Source organism: Molossus molossus, unplaced genomic scaffold (genome assembly GCF_014108415.1).
Source record: "Molossus molossus isolate mMolMol1 unplaced genomic scaffold, mMolMol1.p scaffold_m16_p_3, whole genome shotgun sequence".
NCBI lineage: Eukaryota > Metazoa > Chordata > Mammalia > Chiroptera > Molossidae > Molossus > Molossus molossus.
The window spans coordinates 107959626-107976933 of NW_023425366.1; the positions used below are offsets into that span (position 1 = coordinate 107959626).

A 17308-nucleotide genomic window follows, 5' to 3' on the forward strand; every position below is an offset into this window, starting at 1 on the left:
AGCCCGTTCTCTGGGGCGGTTCTACAGATGGCTGCGAACTTGGCGTCTTACGACCAGAGGAATCTGCGCTCTCACAGTTCCGGGCCCAGCGGGCTGGAATCAAGGCGTTGTTTCTTTCTGGAAGCTGGAGGGAGAAGCCAGCTGGGCCTGGTCCTGGCTCCTGGCTCCTGGCTCCTGGCTTGTGGACACCACTCCCCTCTCTGCCTCCTCCTCCCCATGCCTTCTCCCTGTCTCTCTCCTTCTTTCTCTCACAGATGATTGGTTTAGGTCCTACCCTAGATCCGGGATGATCTCATCTGGAGATCTGTGATCACACCTGTGAGACCTTGACTCTAAATAAGGCCAGTTTCTGAGTTTCCGAGTGGACATATCTTTGGGGCCACAATTCCACCCGGTGCCATGACCTTGAGCAAGTGGCCTCACTCTGTGCCCTGTTTTCCTCATCCGTAGAATGGGGGTGATGCCAGTGCCCAGCTCGGGGGCCGCTGTGGGGCCAGGGGGTCACCGAGTACAGGAGGAGCGTCGCCCAGGCCCAGGGCACGGTGCACGAGTGGCTGTTTCTTTACTCTCTTTCCTAAGCTTAAGTTTGTAATGGTTTCCTCAAGAGCAGGAAAGGCTATTTTTATGTTGACCATTTTTGGTGGAGTAAGGGAACGGTTCTACAGACTCACAGCACAAATGTCAACAGGTTGGAAGTAGATGGAGAGAAAGTAGGTCTCCTCCCGTCCCAGTTGTGCCCCTCAGACCCTCTCCTCTCTGTTGCCAGAACAAGAGTCAGTCATAATATATCCGATGTCTGCCCTGGCCAGTTTGGTTCAGTAGTAGAGCATCGCCCCCAGACCAAAGAGTCACAGGTTCGATTCCAGTCAAGGGCACGCACTTCAGTTGCAGTTTGGTTCCTGGCCCTGGTCGGGGTTGTGCAGGAGGCAACCAGTCAGTGTGTCTCTCTCACATCGGTGTTTCTCTCTCTCTCTCCGTGCCCCCCCACCACCACCACCACCACCTACCTCTGCCTGAAAATATATGGAAAAATATCCTCGGGTGAGGATTAAAAATAGAAACATATATAGATATAGAAATGCATATACAAGTATTTGAGGGTGTGCATGTACTTTTTTAAACACAAAAGTATGATGCACTATGATCGAGCCTTTTATTTTTTAGCTTAATATATCTTAGTGTTCTGCATAGGTCCAAAAGATCTGCCTGTTTTGTTGTTGTTGTTAATCCTCACCCAAGAATATTTTTCCATTAGTTGGTTTTAGATATAGTGGGGGTGGGGGGAGAAACATCAATGTGAGAGAGACACATTGATTGGTTGCCTCCTGCATGACCCCAACCAGGGCCGGGAATTGAACCTGCAACCCACGTACATGCCCTTGACCAGGAATCAAACCCATGACTTTTTGGTCCAAAGGCTGACACTCTAAATGCCCAGCCAAACTGGCCAGGGCTGTCTGGTTCTTTTTTTTTTTTTTTTTTTTATCCTCACCAGAGGACATTTTTCCATTTTTTGTTCAGGTAGAGTGGGAGGGAGAGAGAGGAACAGAGAGAGAGAGAGAGAAACATCGACATGAAAGGGACACATCGAGTGGTTGCCACCCACACGACCCAACCAGGGCCGGGGACAAACTGCAGCCGAGGTACGCGCCCTTAGCGGGAACCGAACCCGGGTCTCTCAGGACCGCAGGCCGACGCTCTAACCGCTGAGCCAAACCGGCCAGGGCGTGTCTGGTTCTTTTTAATGGCTGCTTCATGTGCCATTTTTGGCCACCAGGACTCACCAGAATTTAAATACCAGAGTTATTTAACTGGCCTTCAGGTGGTGGACTGGTTAAATGGTTTGGTTCTGGTCTTTTGCTATTGCTGATATTGTTGCAGAGACCAACTTCTGTGTCTCTCTTTGGGCACGTGTGTGGGTGTTCCCGATGTGGGTGTTTCGGAGGGGTTGGGGGCAGCCCAGGAATGGTAGCAGGAGGCGGGGTGTAGGCCTGGTGGGAAGCGACACAGCTAGACTGGAAGAAGGGACTTTATGGTGACGGGGCGTTCCCCCCTCTGTCCTGTATGTTCCTATGGTCCCTTCTCCTGCAAGGGGTCAGACGTGCCAGAGTGGCGCCTCTCGGCACCCCCTGAACATGGCCCTGAAGGCAGATGTGACCCAAAGTGGGAAAAGTAAGAGTAAGAAAGAGAGCCCTGGCCGGTTTGGCTCAGCGGTTAGAGCGTTGGCCTGTGGTCCGGAGAGACCCGGGTTCGGTTCCCGCTCAGGGCATGTACCTCGGTTGCAGTTTGTCCCCGGCCCTGGTTGGTCGTGCGGGTGGCAGCCACTCGATGTGTCCCTTCATGTCGATGTTTCTCTCTCTCTCTCCCTTCCTCTCTCTCCCTCCCACTCTATCTGTACAAAAAAATGGAAAAATATCCTCGGGTGAGGGGGAAAAAAAAAAAAAGAGTAAGAAAGAGAAATTAACCTTTTGGCTCTTTCACCTTCTGTCCTGAGGATTTAGCCCAACCGAGTCACCAGAATGTCCGTCTGTAATCTGAGGGGACAGAGAAAATTGGTTGGAGGTGGGCACAGGATCCATGGGCCTTGCCCAGGCATCTCATTCATCTCGCCCTGAGTGGGCCAGAGCTTCTGTATGTGATGTACATTCCCTGCTTCTAGATATCGTCATTGCTGTCCTCCCTGGTCCTCAGTGAACACAGCATTGCCTTCTCCAGCTCCACCCATTCTTTCATCCATCCATCTTCCCATCCATCCACTCTTCACTTATTCATCGTTCATCTCTTCATCCATATGTCCGCCCGTCCGTCCATCCAGCCAGCTAGCCAGCCATCTGTCTCTCCAGCCATCCTTCCCTCTAACATATATAACTGAGCACCTACTATGTGCTAAGTACTGAAGCTACAATGTTAAACAAGATAGAAAAACCTGACAAAACTTGCTTTCTAGAATAGAGAGAGATGCAAACATGAGGTCATTCCAGACGGTCCTAAGTGGCATGAAAGAAAAGAACTGGTTAATTTTTGAGAGCCCAGAGGTGTGGCATGTACCCTCGTGGACGGAGAGTTAGCAAAGGCCTCTCTGGGAGTGGAAGCCCTTGAGATGATGGGAAGGCATCAGCCATGGCAGGAGCTGGGGAGAGAGTGTTCCAGGCAAAGGCCCTGAAGGGAAGAGCGTGTCCTCTGTGAGGAGCAGGTAGCTGTTTAGGAGCTGAGTGGGGGGCAGATAATGAGAGAGAGTGGTACCAATGAGGCCGGCAGGTGGGGACACATTATGCCAGACCTCATAGTCCATGGTGGGGAGATTGGGGGTCCCCAGGACTCAGCAGCTGGTTTTGGCAAGGGCATGGCATTATCCAACTGTTTTTAAGAAGATTTGACTTTGGGTGGTGGGCACACAATGCAGTATACAGATCATGTATAATAGAAATGTACACTTGAAACCTGTATGATCTTATTAACCAATGTTACCCCAATAAATTTAATTAAAAAAAAGATTCCTCTACTGCAATGCAGTACCACCTCGCACCCATTAGAATGGCAGCAATCAAAACCCAGAAAGTAATGTGTTGGTGAGGATGTGGAGAGACTGGGACCTGCGCACTGCTGGTGGGAGTGCCAAGCGGGGCAGCCGCGGTGGAAAAGTATGGAGGCTCCTCAACAGTTAAACAGGAAAACCACGTGATCCACAGTTCTGAGAGTGTACCCTGAAGAAATGCAAGCAGGGATTCTGACAGATGCTTGCACACTCGTGTTCTTAGCAACACGATTCACAATGACCAAGAGGTGGAAGCAACCCAAGTGTTCACCAACAGATGAATAAATAAGCAAAATATGGTAGATCCATACAAGGGAATATTATTCAGCCTTAAAAAGGCAGGACATTCCGGCCTGGCCAGTTTGGCTCAGCAATTAGAGTGTTGGCCCGTGGACAAAAGAGTTTCGGGTTCGATTCTTGTCAAGGGCACGTACCTTGGTTGCAGTTCGATCCCCAGCCTTGGTCAGGGTCGTGCGGGAGGCAACCAATCCATGTGTCTCTCTCATGTTGATGTTTCTCTCTCTCCACCCCCCCTTCCTCTTCCTCTCGTTCCCTCCCATTCTATCTGAGAATAAATGGAAAGGTATCCTTAGGTGAGGATTTAAAAAAAAAAGGAAGGACAGTCTGACACATGGATGAACCTTGGGGACAGTATGCTAAGTGCAGTAAGCCAGTCACAAAAGAACAAATACTGTGTGATTCACTTATATGAGGTTCCTGGAGTAGTCAGAGTCACAGAGACAGAACGTGGACTGGTGGGTGCCAGGGGCTGGGGGAGGGAGTGGGGAGTTAGTGTGTCACAGGTGCACACTTCCATTTTGTAGGACGAAAAGGGTTCTGGAGATGGATGGTGGTGATGGCTGCCCAACAGTGTGACTGTGCGTGATGGCACTGAACAGTACGCTTCAGAATGGTCACGGTGGGACATTCCGCGTTCTGTGTGTTTACCACAGTCTTTTACAAGAGGAAAGGCGGCCCGGTGAGAATGGCAGGGAGCACAGGCCGAGCGGGGACACGGAGGAGGACCTGGCCAGCAGTGATGGGACAGGACACGTCCACAGATTCGAGAGCCGACCCTTGGGAGGCAGGGCCTTCCATCCCAGAGGCCACTCCATGCCCTGGTCGTCTTCTTCCCACCTTAGAGGTTAGCATGGCTGCTTCCCTGGCCCGGGCAATAGGCTTCACTCCTTTCTTGGCTGGTCCCTGCTGGTCTCCCCAAGCGGCCTTGTCCCCCAGTACCTTCCCCCATCCCCCTGGAGCCTGGGCCCCTCAGGACCCATGTTCCATTTCCCACGCACCGTCCTGTACTTGGAAAAGCAGAAAGAGCCCAGGCTCGGGCTCACAATGCTCAAAACCCAGGTCGGTCACTGCCGTGCCTGCGTGACTTTGGGCTACCTAGCCTCAGTTTCCTCAACCCTAAAGGGGCCTGGATCAAAGGCCACACACGGGAAGTGCCTGACTATGTATCTGGGCCATAGTAGGTGTTTAATAAACCATAGATGTTGGGTTCAAATCCTGCTTCATCCACATACTAGTTCTGTAATTGTGGGCAAGTTTTAAAATGTCTCTATGCCTCAGAGACATTTAAGATGTTTCTGCATCTGTAATATGGGAATGAAAAGTATCTCATAGGATGTGTGAGGGCTGAATGAGTTAATACAAGTAAATGCTTAAAACAATGTGTGGCACACAGGAGGTCCTAAATGTTAGATACTGTTAGGTGGTAGTTTCAGAAGCTGGCATAGTGCCGGATACCTGGTAGATGCCGTAAAACTATTTGTTGAGCCCTGGCCAGTTTTGCTCAGCGGTTAGAGCATCGGCCCGTGGACCGGAGAGTCCCGGGTTTGGTTCCCGCTAAGGGCACGTACCTTGGTTGTAGTTTGTCCCCAGCCCCGGTTGGGGTCGTGTGGGTAACAGCCACTCAATGTGTCTCTCTAACATCAATGTTTCTCTCTCTCTCCCTCCCTTTTTCCCTCCTGCTCTATCTGAAGATAAATACAAAAATGTCCTCAGGTGAGGATTAAAAAAATAAATAAATAAAAACTATTTGATGAATGAATGAATGAATGAATGAATGAATGAATGAATGTCAATTTCTTGTGTGTCTATTGAGCTTCTGCATCAAGAAGCTCATGTTTTCTAGGTTTGGGGTTGGCTTTTTTCAAAACTCACCAACCTACACTTTCTCTGTATCAGGGTTTAGGGCTTGGGGTCTAGGGTACCAGGAGCTGGGGGAGTGGGGTACAGGACTGGATGCTTCGGTCTACAACGGGTTCATGGTCCTGTGGGGCAGAGGCAGCAACGAGAGCAGAGCCAGGTGCTCAGGACTGTGGAGGTGGAGCAGTGCCTCTGCCTTGGGGATGGGCAGGGACCAGCGACAGCTCCTGAGTTTCTGGGAGGGGGTTGGAGGCAGCAGTGGATTATTTGAGGGGGGTTATGGGGAGTTGTTCTTCTGGCAATGTTGACTATTTGTGATAGTTTGGGAGTGCTGACAGCCAGGCCACCCCCTGGCTCCATCATGGTGGGGAAGGCTTCTTGGAAGAGGTGTCATCTTTGAGACCCAGGCACCAGGAAGTAGCCAGGAGGAGAAGAAGAGAAAGGCCTTCTGTGCAGAGGGAACAGTTCAAGGGTTGGTCTAGGTGGGGTGGCCGGGGCATTAAGAGTGAGGGAGATAACCCTGGTCGGTTTGGCTCAGCGGTTGGAGCGTCGGCCTGTGGACCGGAGAGTCCGGGTTCGGTTCCCGCTAAGGGCACGTACTTCGGTTGCAGTTTGTCCCGGCCCTGGTTGGGGTCCTGTGGGTGGCAACCAGTCGATGTTTCTCTCTCCCTATTCCTCCCACTCTGTCTGAAGATAAATGCAAAAATGTCCTCGGGTGAGAATAGCAAAGAAGAAGAGTGAGGAAGATAGAGGTGCCAGAACTGGGGAGGCGGGCAGCAGCCCGTCACGGGCGGTCTTAGATGGCGTGCTCAGGAGTGTGGGCCCTAAGGGCACTGGGAAACTACAGACAGATTTCAAAACAACTATCTAGCCTTTTGGCTCTCTCTGAGCAGCCCCATGACAGTCAGCAAGAACAAGCGCCCTATGAAAGGCAGCACGAAGGGAGAATGGTTGGTCCATTTTCTGAGATGGACCAGCCGCTGTGTTCAATGTAAGACGTGCTGGGAAAACACTCATCATGGGAACTCAGGGAACCAAAATCACATCTGATGATCTCAAGGGTTGTGTTTTTAAAGTGAGTCTAGCTGACCTACAGAATATGAAGTTGCATTTAGAACCTTCAAGCTAATTACTTGAGGGAACTAATTAAATTCAGTTCAGGGAAAAAACTGCCTCATGTCCCTGGCATGGATCTTGCCCTGTGACAAATGTGCCCCATGGTCAGAATCTGGCAGAGCATGCCTGAAGCTCGTGCTGATGTCAGGACTACTGATGGCAATTCGCTTCGCCTAGCCTGTGTTGATTTTACTAAAAAAAATGCAACAGTTGGATTCGGAAGACCTCCTGTGCTCAGTATCAACAGGTCCGCCCAATCTGGATGATGGAAATTATGACTCGAGAGATAAACAAATGCCTTGAAAGAAGTGGTCAAAAACTGATTCCAGCGGTCACTGGAAAAGACAGAAAAGGCTTGCCAATCGGGTCGTCCATGACGTCTTTGTTAGCTTCCTCCGCATTTTGACTTTGCTAAGTTTGAACTGGGAAAACTCACGGAGCCGCACAGTGAAGGGAGCCAGCCCTTCTAGAAAAGCTACTGGGGGTGAGACAGGTGTGAAGTTGAATGAGCTGATGGAGATGAGCCCCCAGTTCAAGAATCTGTTTAAAATTCAGACATTAATGGTGACAAATAAAAAATCCTATTTGTGATTAAAATAACATCCCCAGCTATTTAAGATAAAGCTGCATACCAAAAATTTACCCATTTTAAGTCTAAAATTCAATGACGTTTAGTAAATTGGCAGAGTTACGTAAGCATCACCACAATCTACCTTCAGAACCCCAAGATGATCCTTCATGTCCATTTACAGCAACCCCACCCCACCCCCTAGCAACCACTAATCTGTTGTGTCAATGGACTTGCCTATTCTGGACATTTCGTGTAAACAGAATCATACAGTATGTGGCCTTTTGCGTCTGATTCCTTTTACTTAGCATAAGGTTTTTGAGGGTCATCCAGGTTGTGGTGTGAAATCAGTCCTTCATTGTTTTTACGGCCGAATAATATTCCGTTGCATAGCAATACCACATTTTGCTTATCTGGTCCTCAGTTAACGGACTTTGGAGTTGATTCCACATTTTAGCCTTTATGATAATGCTGCTGTGAGCATTCGCGTGGAAGTCTTGTAAGGACACATTTTCCAGGGCTCTTGGGCAGATTCCTAGGAGTGGAGTTACTGAGTCATAGGGTACGTTTATATCCACGTTTTTAGGAAATGTCCAACATGGAAGAGCTTTGGCGGAGGATGTTACAAGACTGAGGGAGATCTTTGGTCGGGAGGCGCTGAGCTCTGTGGTGGTGGGGATGCAGCTGGGGAATGGACTGGGGAATTGCTGGCTGCCTTGGCGGCGCCCATCAGAAGATATGACGCCCTGATTTCTCAGTGATGGTTGACTGGTTGATGGTTAAAGGTGTTGATAACCGACCCCATGTCCATCATAGAGGAGGAAATGGACCCCAGAACCTGGCTCCGCCCTCTGAGGTCACTTCAATAAGTGATCAGTAAAGCCTGCTGAATCGCAATAAATCTCGCGATGACCACTGCTGTGTCCACCAGAATTCTCTGGTGGTGAGCAGCAGAGACTGACTCGGCACCCTGTCTAGGGAGAAGTATCTGAGAGGAGTATGGAGAAGATGGGATGGGAAGACCGGGGAGCCAGCCTTAAGAATTGACAGAAACTGTTCAGGCCCTGGGGGCAGGAATGAGACCCCCTCAGGGCTCTGTGCACACACGGTGGTTTCTTGTCCTAGACCCAGCTCGGAGAACCTGATCGACATAGCCTGGGACCTGTTCTCACTTCTTGGCTGGGGCAGCTGGTGGGGCAGCCCCACCAAGACTGTGCATGATGGCAGGGCAGGCAGGGGGCCTGTCTCCCAAAGGAACACAGGATGGTCTTTCTGGAAGAAGGGGGAATCGATGCTGGATTTTCAAACCAGAAAGTGTCTGCTAACCCATATTCCAGGGGAAGGAACTGACGCATGGAGAGATGAAAAATATTTGCCCGGGGTCACAGAACTGGGGAGTGGCCAAATGAACCCCAGTCTGTCTAGATCCAAAGTCTGTGTTCTGTTAGTGACTGACTCTGGGCAGAGTGGGTCTTCTAGGACCCCCAGAGCTGGTGGGGCTGGGAAGGGTACCACCTCCTGAGCAAGTCAGACTCCAGCATCTTTCTGGGGCTGCCTCCAGGACTTTGGGGTCAGGAGGAGTGTTTAAAAGAGCCCTGCTGTCCTCTTGACTTTGGTCTTGTCCCCTGTGCCCTGGGCAATGAGCCCAGCTGGCCCCCTGTCCCCACTCGTGGGGCCAGTGTGCAAGAGCTGGGGATGGAGGCGCAGGAGGCACCATCATCAGACTCTCAGCTCAGAGCTACTTCTAACTCACGGTTCTTTTCTCTCTGTTCTCAGATCGAGAGGACCAGTCCATTCTGTGCACGTAAGTGGAGCTGCTTTTTCTTCTGATTTTCTGGAGTCGAGATTCAACCTATTAAAGAAGAAAGTCCATGAGGGCGAGGCTCTGATTTGTTCACCATTCCAAGTGCCTTGCCTCGTTATCTCATTAGGGAGTAGATGCTCACTAAACATTTGTTGAACACATGTTCTTGTTCTGAGTCAGGCACACCTACATTGTCAATGATACCTGGAGCCACCTTGTTTTGCACAGTTCCCCTTATTTAAAACAATTTTTTTTTTCCTTTATTGATTTTAGAAGGATAGGAAGGGAGAGAGAGAGAGAAACATTGATGAGAGAGAATATCAATTGGCTGCCTCCTGCATGCCCCCACCAGGGATTTGGCCCACAACCTGGGCATGTGCCCTGACTGGGAATCGAACCGGCGACCTCTTGGTGCGTGGGTCGATGCTTAACCACTGAGCCACACTGGCCAGGCAATAGCTTCCCTTTTTAAACTAGCATCTATTGAGCACATAGTGTGTGCCAGGCCCTGAACTAAACGTTTCACCTGCAGGATTGCGTCTAATTGCATGATGGCTCTGTGAAGGCAGATGCCATCTCTGTGGGTGAGGAAGTCTTGGCTTGTGTTAAAGTATCTCTTTACAATTTCACAGTTAGCAACCATATCTGTGCCATATGTAGTGTTTGGTGTCATTGTTTCTTTGAGGACTTGGGTACATGGTCAGCAGATATTAACTCAATCTTGAATCATTCAGAGAATCTTCGCCATTCAGGAAAATCCCTCACGTGGCAGGCGCAATAATGGTCCCCCAAGATTTCCTAATTCCTGGAGCCTGTGATGATGTCAGGTTACATGGCGTGGGGGGAGGGTGAAGGTTGCAGGCGGTGGTAAGGTTGCCAGTCAGTTGACCTTAAACTAGGGAGATGATCCTGGATTATCCAGTTAGGCCCCATGAAATCACAAAGTCCTTAAAAGTAGAAGAGGGAGGCAGAGGGGAGGAGTCAGAGGGTGATGAGTGTGAGAAGAACTTGACCTCAGATGACCGCTTTGAAAATGGAGGACGCCTAGGATGAGAGTCAAGGATGAGAACAGGGTGGAAGCTGGAAGCAAGGAAACCTGCAGAAATTATGTGTGTGTGTGTGTGTGTGTGTGTGTGTGTGTGTGTGCGCGCGCGCATGCATGTGTATGAGTACATGCGTGTGTGCACACGCACGCGTGTGTTAAGCCACTAAGTATGTGGTAGTCTGTTGCAGTAGCAATGGGAAACTAATACACCTCCAACCCCTATACCCACCCTACCATCCCTCACTATTCAACACATTTAATGGGCCAGGCCCTCTGATGAGTACTAGGCATGAACCAGAAATACACGTGATCCCTCAAGAGGGAACTTAGCCACCAGGACAATGGTCATCACTTCCCTTTTGTACAGTTTGAATTTACTCTTTGACCCTGTGAAGGTACTACCTTTTCAGTTTTTTTTAAAAAAACACATAATTTTTTTTTATTAAAATAATTTTTTTTATTGATTTTTAGAGAGGAAGGGAGAGGGAGACAGAAACATCAATGAGAGAGAACATCAATTGGCTGCCTCCTGCATGACCCACCCCCTGGAGATTTGCCCCACAACCCAGGCATGTGCCCTGAACTGAACCAGTGACCTCCTGGTGCATGGGTTGACGCCCAACCACTGAGCCACACCAGCCAGGCCATACATACTTTTAAAAAATCACCCAAGTAACTTGGTAATTACAAACTGAAACTTACGAAGAATGAAACATGTAAGGAACTAGGAAAATGTGTAAATAGGATGAGTTCTAACTGAGGGGAACAGGAAAGTCTTCTCTTAAGAAGACATTTCAGCACAGATGAAAAAAAAAGAGAGGAAGAGTTTGCAACATGTGCAAAGGCCCTGAGTTCAGTTGGACCATGTTCTATTTGAGAAACAGAGATCAGTTTGATGAGAGTGTGCCTCCAGCACAAGTCCTCTCTGTGAGAAGAGCTATTACAGGACATCTAGGGCTGAGGTTGTAAACCCAAGGGCCAACTGAAGCCAAGCAAATACTGTTAATATGTGAAAAGGACCAGGTGCAATACAGTAGGGAATGGTGGGGAGTGTGGTGAAGTGGCCCATTTGAGGAGACAGCTGCTATTCCTCTCCAGCCCACTGTTGCCATGGGAAAGTACAGGTCCAGTGTCTTCAGACTCCTCCACATTTCAATAAAAGCTAGAAATCTAGTGTGTTTTTTTTTCATGTGAAATCTCCAATTTTTAAACATTGACACCTAATTTGCATGAACACACACACACAGAAAACCAGCCAAATAAATTATATTTGTGGGCTGGTTTTGGTCAGTGGAACACCTTGTTTACAGCCTCTGTCCCAGAACTTTGGGTCTGGAAGAATCCTCAGAGATCACCAAGCCCACTGTCCTTGCCACACACCCAGTGGTTAGCTGTGGGAGTTGCAAGAAATTTTCACGGAGCATCTAAATCTGGAGCGATTCACTTTATTTAGAATGAAAGTCGATTCCAGTTGGTCTCAGGAACAATACCTCCCTTTCATTCACTTGTATTCCAAATACTGCTTTGAGGAGGAGGGAAAGGGGCAGAGTGATGAGTGAGGTGGGGAATTAGATCAGTAACGGGCAGCCAGGCTGGGTGTGGCCCACGTGAGTTGTGTGTCAGGGTAGCCGTGGCCATGACCAGTGTGGTTTGGCTCTGGGGTCTCACAGCTGCACATGTAGCCGAGGAGAAAGCAGCACGTGCTTCGGGAGGAAAACAAACACCTGCTTGTCTAGGTGAGGTTCCCCCGATGGACAACGTGTGCCAAAGTGCCGGCGAGAATGGGACAGGACCCCCCACAGGCTTGTCCCACGTGCCCCTTGCAGTGTGTCTGGCCGCGCCCAGCACGCCCTCTCTCCTGCACTAATTGCGCGCTCAGGATCCCGTGTCTAGTTGGTTTATACGTAGAGGGTGCTGCTGTGTGGGATGTTGCGTACAAAGCATGGAAGCATTGCCTTGAGGCCGTTTTAAGGGATTTCCCAATGTTACCTTCCTATGATTGTGTTGACTTATATGCTGTCAACAAAATCTCCACGTCAAAGGAGATTCCACTTCTCTGGGGATGTCTTTAGGGACAATCTCTAGAATCTAGGTTCATTCATGGCAGGGGCCCTGGGTTGTCAGTGGATCGTGCCACTGAAAGACTCTAGAGGGGGTTTAAAAGCCACACCACCTGGGCTGCAGTCCTGGCTCTGCCTCGCACGAGCTTGGAGCTTCAGGCACAAAACGTAACCTCTTCATGGCTTTTTCGTTCTCACCTATAAAGTGGGGAAGTCGGGATGATGGTAATGGTACTTAGTTCATAGGCTGCGTGAGAAACGAATGCATATACATGTGATGATGGCATTTGATTCATAGGGTTGTGAGGATCACAAGAAGATATATCATCATAATGGCTTTTGATTCATAGGGTTGCTGAGAGGATTAAATGAATATTTGTATATATAAATGAGTATATATGTATATGTGAGTATATATGTATATTTACATAAATGAGTATGTGAGTGTATGTGTCCGACGTAAGCCCTGTAAGATATCATGCGTGACTTACAGGGCTTAGCTTTGTTCTCAGCCAGGTAAGCTATTATTATCCTGACTAAGCTATTATTATCATGTATGTCCTGGAAGAATAGAGGCAAAACCCCATGGTTCAAGTCTAGTCACCTCATTTTTTTTTTTATAATGCACATTTTGTCATTTTTATTAATTTATTTTTGTTACAGCTGTTTCTCCTTTTCCCCCCTAGACACCCTCCTTTCCATCCCGTACCCCCCCACACACTTCCTAGCATTGTTATCTATGTCCATTGGTTGGTTCTACATACATGCATACAACTTCTCTGGTTCATCTCATCCATACCCCTCGCCCCCCTACTCTGAGGTTTGTCAGTCTGAACTATACTCCTTTCTATGTCTCTGGGTCTATTTCGTTTATCAGCCCACCTTGTTCATTATATTCCACAAATAAGTGAGATCATGTGGTATTTGTCTTTCTCTGATTGGCTTATTTCGCTTAGCATAATACTCTTGAGGTCCCTCCATGTTGTCTAAAGGATAAGAGATCTTTCCTTCTTACAACTGCATAGTACTCCATTGTGTACATGTACCACAGCCTTTTTATCCACTCATCTATTGATGGACACTTGGGCTGTTTCCAGATCTTAGCAATTGTAAATCGGGCTGCTATGAACATAGGGGTACATATATTCTTTCTGATTGGCAGTCACCTCATTTTTATAAGAGAAATCAGAGAGGTTATGCGATTTCCCCAGAAGTACACAGCAAGTGTTTGTGGATAGTGAGACTCAGAGCTAAATTTCTTGAGACCAATTGGAGGGCCCAACCCTCATTCATTGACCTTTACTGATGAGCCAGCAACAGCCCCCACTGGCCCCGCCCCGCCATGGACTGTGGCCAACAGGGAGTGACGAATGGCTGGAATCTTCTGTACTTGGCGCGTAGGCTTAGAGAAAAAGGTCTGCAGCTTGCCCAGCTGGCTCCACCACCCACCGGGTAAGAGCTGAGAGCTGAGTGATGAGAAGGAGCCGGCCTGGGACAGAATTTGGGAGAAAAGTTTCAGGTGGGGAGCAGCAAGGGTCAAGGCCCTGAAGTGGGGACCCAGTTGCCTTTTGAGGGAACAGGGACTGAGGGACCAGAAGGAAGGTCCGAGGGGCTGGTGCAGAGGGAAAGGAAGTGGGTGGGTGGATGTGGTCGGGAGGTGATCATGCAGGGCCTTGCAGGCTGGGGAGAGAGTGTGGACCAGAGCTGGGTCAGGGTGGTCAGAAGTGCCACTTGGGGGCACACATGCACTGAGCCTCTAAGAGTCTGAGGGGCTTGCACGAGTCACCTGGCAACAGTGCTGCTCCCCTGCACTCTCCACGTAGGTTGCTCAGACTCAGTGGCAGGAGACACTGGTCTCAGGTCATTGTCCTTTCCAAGAGAGGTGACTCAGGACAACAGCTATCCCACCACTCCCCCAGGGCCAGCGTCGACTCTCCTAAAACTGCGGGGTTTCTGTGGGGTTTGCATTGGGTGCTTCCTCACAGGCTGCGTTCCCTCCCAACAGGGGCCCCCCATTCCTCAGCCCTCCCATCCTGTTTTTGAAAAACTACTTTCAGGCAAAGGCCTGCAGGGTTTTCAAGGTTGTGTTTGATTACACAGCACCAATACTGGAAGGATGTGGCTATCTCAGGAGAGAGGCAGCTGTGGTTAGAGGTGAGCCCTTGGAGGCACGGGTCTGGGTTTGCTTTCCCCCTTTGCTGTGTGCCAGCAGTTTGTTCCTGGGCAAGTCGGTTAAGTGTGCAAGCCTCTGTCTCCTCATCGGTGCAGTGGGGATATTCCTGGTTTCTGCCTCCCAGAGCTGTTGGGAGAATTGAGGGAGCATTGCAGGAGAGAACTGAGCACAGTTCTAAGCACATAGTAGGTGCCCCCTAATTGTTAACCGGTGTTCTGATCGGTGGTGGTGGTTAGCACTGGTTGCATTTCCGCTGAGCCTGCTTGCTGGAGGCCCCAGGGTGGACAGGAGAGACACCCAGGCGTAGGAATCAGAAGACTGGCCGTGATAGAACTATGCTCCCCCCGCTGCAGGGATCCCCGAGTGCAACCTCTGTGAAGAGTTGTGACAGACACCATCTGTGACATGTTTCCATATCATTTATACATAATCCCTTTTGAATGACCACCGATCCTCCATTGAGCTATTGAACCACTTAACCAGATTCCAAGTGTTAGATGTATAGGTCATTTTAAATTTTACCCTCCAATGGATTTTGTTGGCAGAACTTTTTCTGCGATTTCTCTGCTTGTTTCTTTGATGATAGGTCCCCAGAGGTAGGATCACAAGAAGCAAGGTTGTGCGAGGCGTTTAAGGCCCCTGATTCAAGAGATGGGTTTGAAAAGAGTTTATGTTGCTGACTCGGGTGCAAAGTGGGTGGAGCAAGACATGAGTTGTGACGCCCCAACCTCCTTCGCCTCGCACCATGGTTATGGCTGTGACTGTGTGCGCACATTATTAGTCAATGAATAGTGTTCTTTACATGGGATCACTTTTGAAAAATAAAATCTTTATTTTGGAATAATTTTAGATTTACCAGAAACATGCAGAGAGAGTGCAGTGAGTTTCCATATCCCACTCACGAGTGGCCCGTCATTGCTATGGCACACTTGTCACACTCGGATGCCACCCTTGGTGCATTACTGCTAGTCAAGCTGCAAACTTTGTTTAGATTTCACTAGTGTTTCCACTGACGCCCTCTCTCTGTCCCGTGATCCCATGCGGGACACCACCTTCCGTCCGGTCACCCTGCCTCCTCAGGCTCCCGTTGGCTGCGCTAGTTTCTCAGACTTTCCTCGTTGGGCACGACCCTGGCGGCGCCGAGGAGGACGGGTCAGGGCGGTAGTAAAACGTGCTGATGTCGGGTTTGTCTGATGTTCTCGTCACCGGACGGGGGTTATGGGTTTTGGGGAAGAATGGCACAGAGTGAAGCGCCTTCTCCATCACGTATCGGGGGGACGTGATAGTCACATGACATCCGCATGGTATTAACGGGACCTGGCACTGGGGATGTTCACCTTCACCCGGTGACGGCTGTGTCTGCCGGTGTTTTAGCTTCTGGGCGTTGTTCAGAGTCGTGATAACTGCGAAAATCGTTGTTTTTCTGTTCAGGTTATACAGGGTGGGGCAAAGGTAGGCTTACAGTGGTTCGTGTGGAAAATAATACAATAATAATTAATGATACAAGAACAAGGAGTAAGCCTTCTTTTGCCCCAATCTGTTCGTTTTCTGACCATGTGCTGCCTAAACCCATCTCAGGTTCCCCTGGCAGGGGTCCTGCAAGACCTCATCCCCAAATGTGGCTGCATATCAGTTCCTGGGCAACTGGCTCAAGGACTAATGGCCCAGATAAGTCCCAGAGACCCTGGATGCAGTGGCTTGGGTTGGAGCCGGGCAAACCTGTTTTCATCTAGAGTCTCAAGTGTTTGTGAGGCATCTGGACCAGCCAGTGAGCTGGCAGGGATGGAAACACTCGTCACGGGTCATCTACACAGAGGATGCTGAAGGGGTGGTCATGTCTGAGCTGTGCACACCCATCTGCTTTGGGCGGAGCGAGGGGGGCGGGGTCTGCAGGGGGTGTCAGGGAGTAGTCCCCTCCAGCAGAGGAAGCAGGGCTGAAGCACGGCCCCTCTGCAGCCCTTTGGGAACTCAGAAGGGGCGAGAAACATGAGCCGGTGAGCGCTGGAGGGCCCTGGAGGGTCCGATGCATATTTTGCAGTGAGAGTGTCTGGCTCATCCCCCAAATTTCTGACCCATCAGTGCAGGCTTGTGGCAGAAAGATGTCTGGGGTCACCTGGTGCCTACAGGGGTTGGCGAGAGGTTTCCTGGTCTTAGCTTCTGGGGATCCTGGGCGGGGAGTGAACCCACCCTGGGCTGGGGTCCTTAGCACATCAGCTGACTCTTTTGACTGAGGAAGTGAAGTGATGGGCGGACATTTGGGCCCCTTTCACTCCTAAGTGATGCTGCGACAATACTTGGAGACCCCAAGCAAGGCAGTGTGTGACCATTTCGGCTCCAGGACAGGCCCGATGGTCATTTTGGAGGCAGCCAGTGTGCTCGACAGAAAAGAACAGTCCTGGATTCGGCTCTGCCGAATTCTCATCCTGTGACCTGCGGGAAGTGCTTAGCACAGCGCCTGGTCTCTCTCTCTCTCTCTTTCTCTCTCTCTCTCACGTATACACACACATATTTAACTTTGTACCTGTCATATAATTTGTATTTTATTATTTTTCCAATTTTTATTAATTTATTTTTGTTACAGATGTTTCTCGTTTTCCCCCCTAGTCACCCTCCTCCCAGTCCCATCCCTCCACCTCCCTCAGCATTGTTGTTTATGTCCATTGGTTATGCATACATGCATGTAAGTTCTTTAGTTCATCTCATCCATCTCCCTCCGCCCCCCTACTCTGAGGTTCATCAGGTATTCTTTTTTTTTTTTTAATTCCTCACTGGGGGATATTTTTATATTTATCTTCAGATGGAGTGGGAGGTGGAGAGAGAGAGAGAGAAACATCGATGTGAGAGAGACAC

General features: G+C 49.5%; 1 protein-coding gene across 2 annotated transcripts in view; it reads left to right on the top strand.

The window, feature by feature from the left end:
• MYH11 (myosin heavy chain 11) overlaps positions 1–17308 on the top strand; it is a 122133-nt gene that overhangs the window by 43431 nt on the left and 61394 nt on the right. For both annotated transcript variants that reach the window (XM_036278637.1, XM_036278636.1), the window contains exon 4: positions 9153–9180. In XM_036278637.1, the coding sequence (XP_036134530.1) occupies positions 9153–9180 (28 nt within the window). The remainder of the gene's footprint in view (positions 1–9152; positions 9181–17308) is intronic.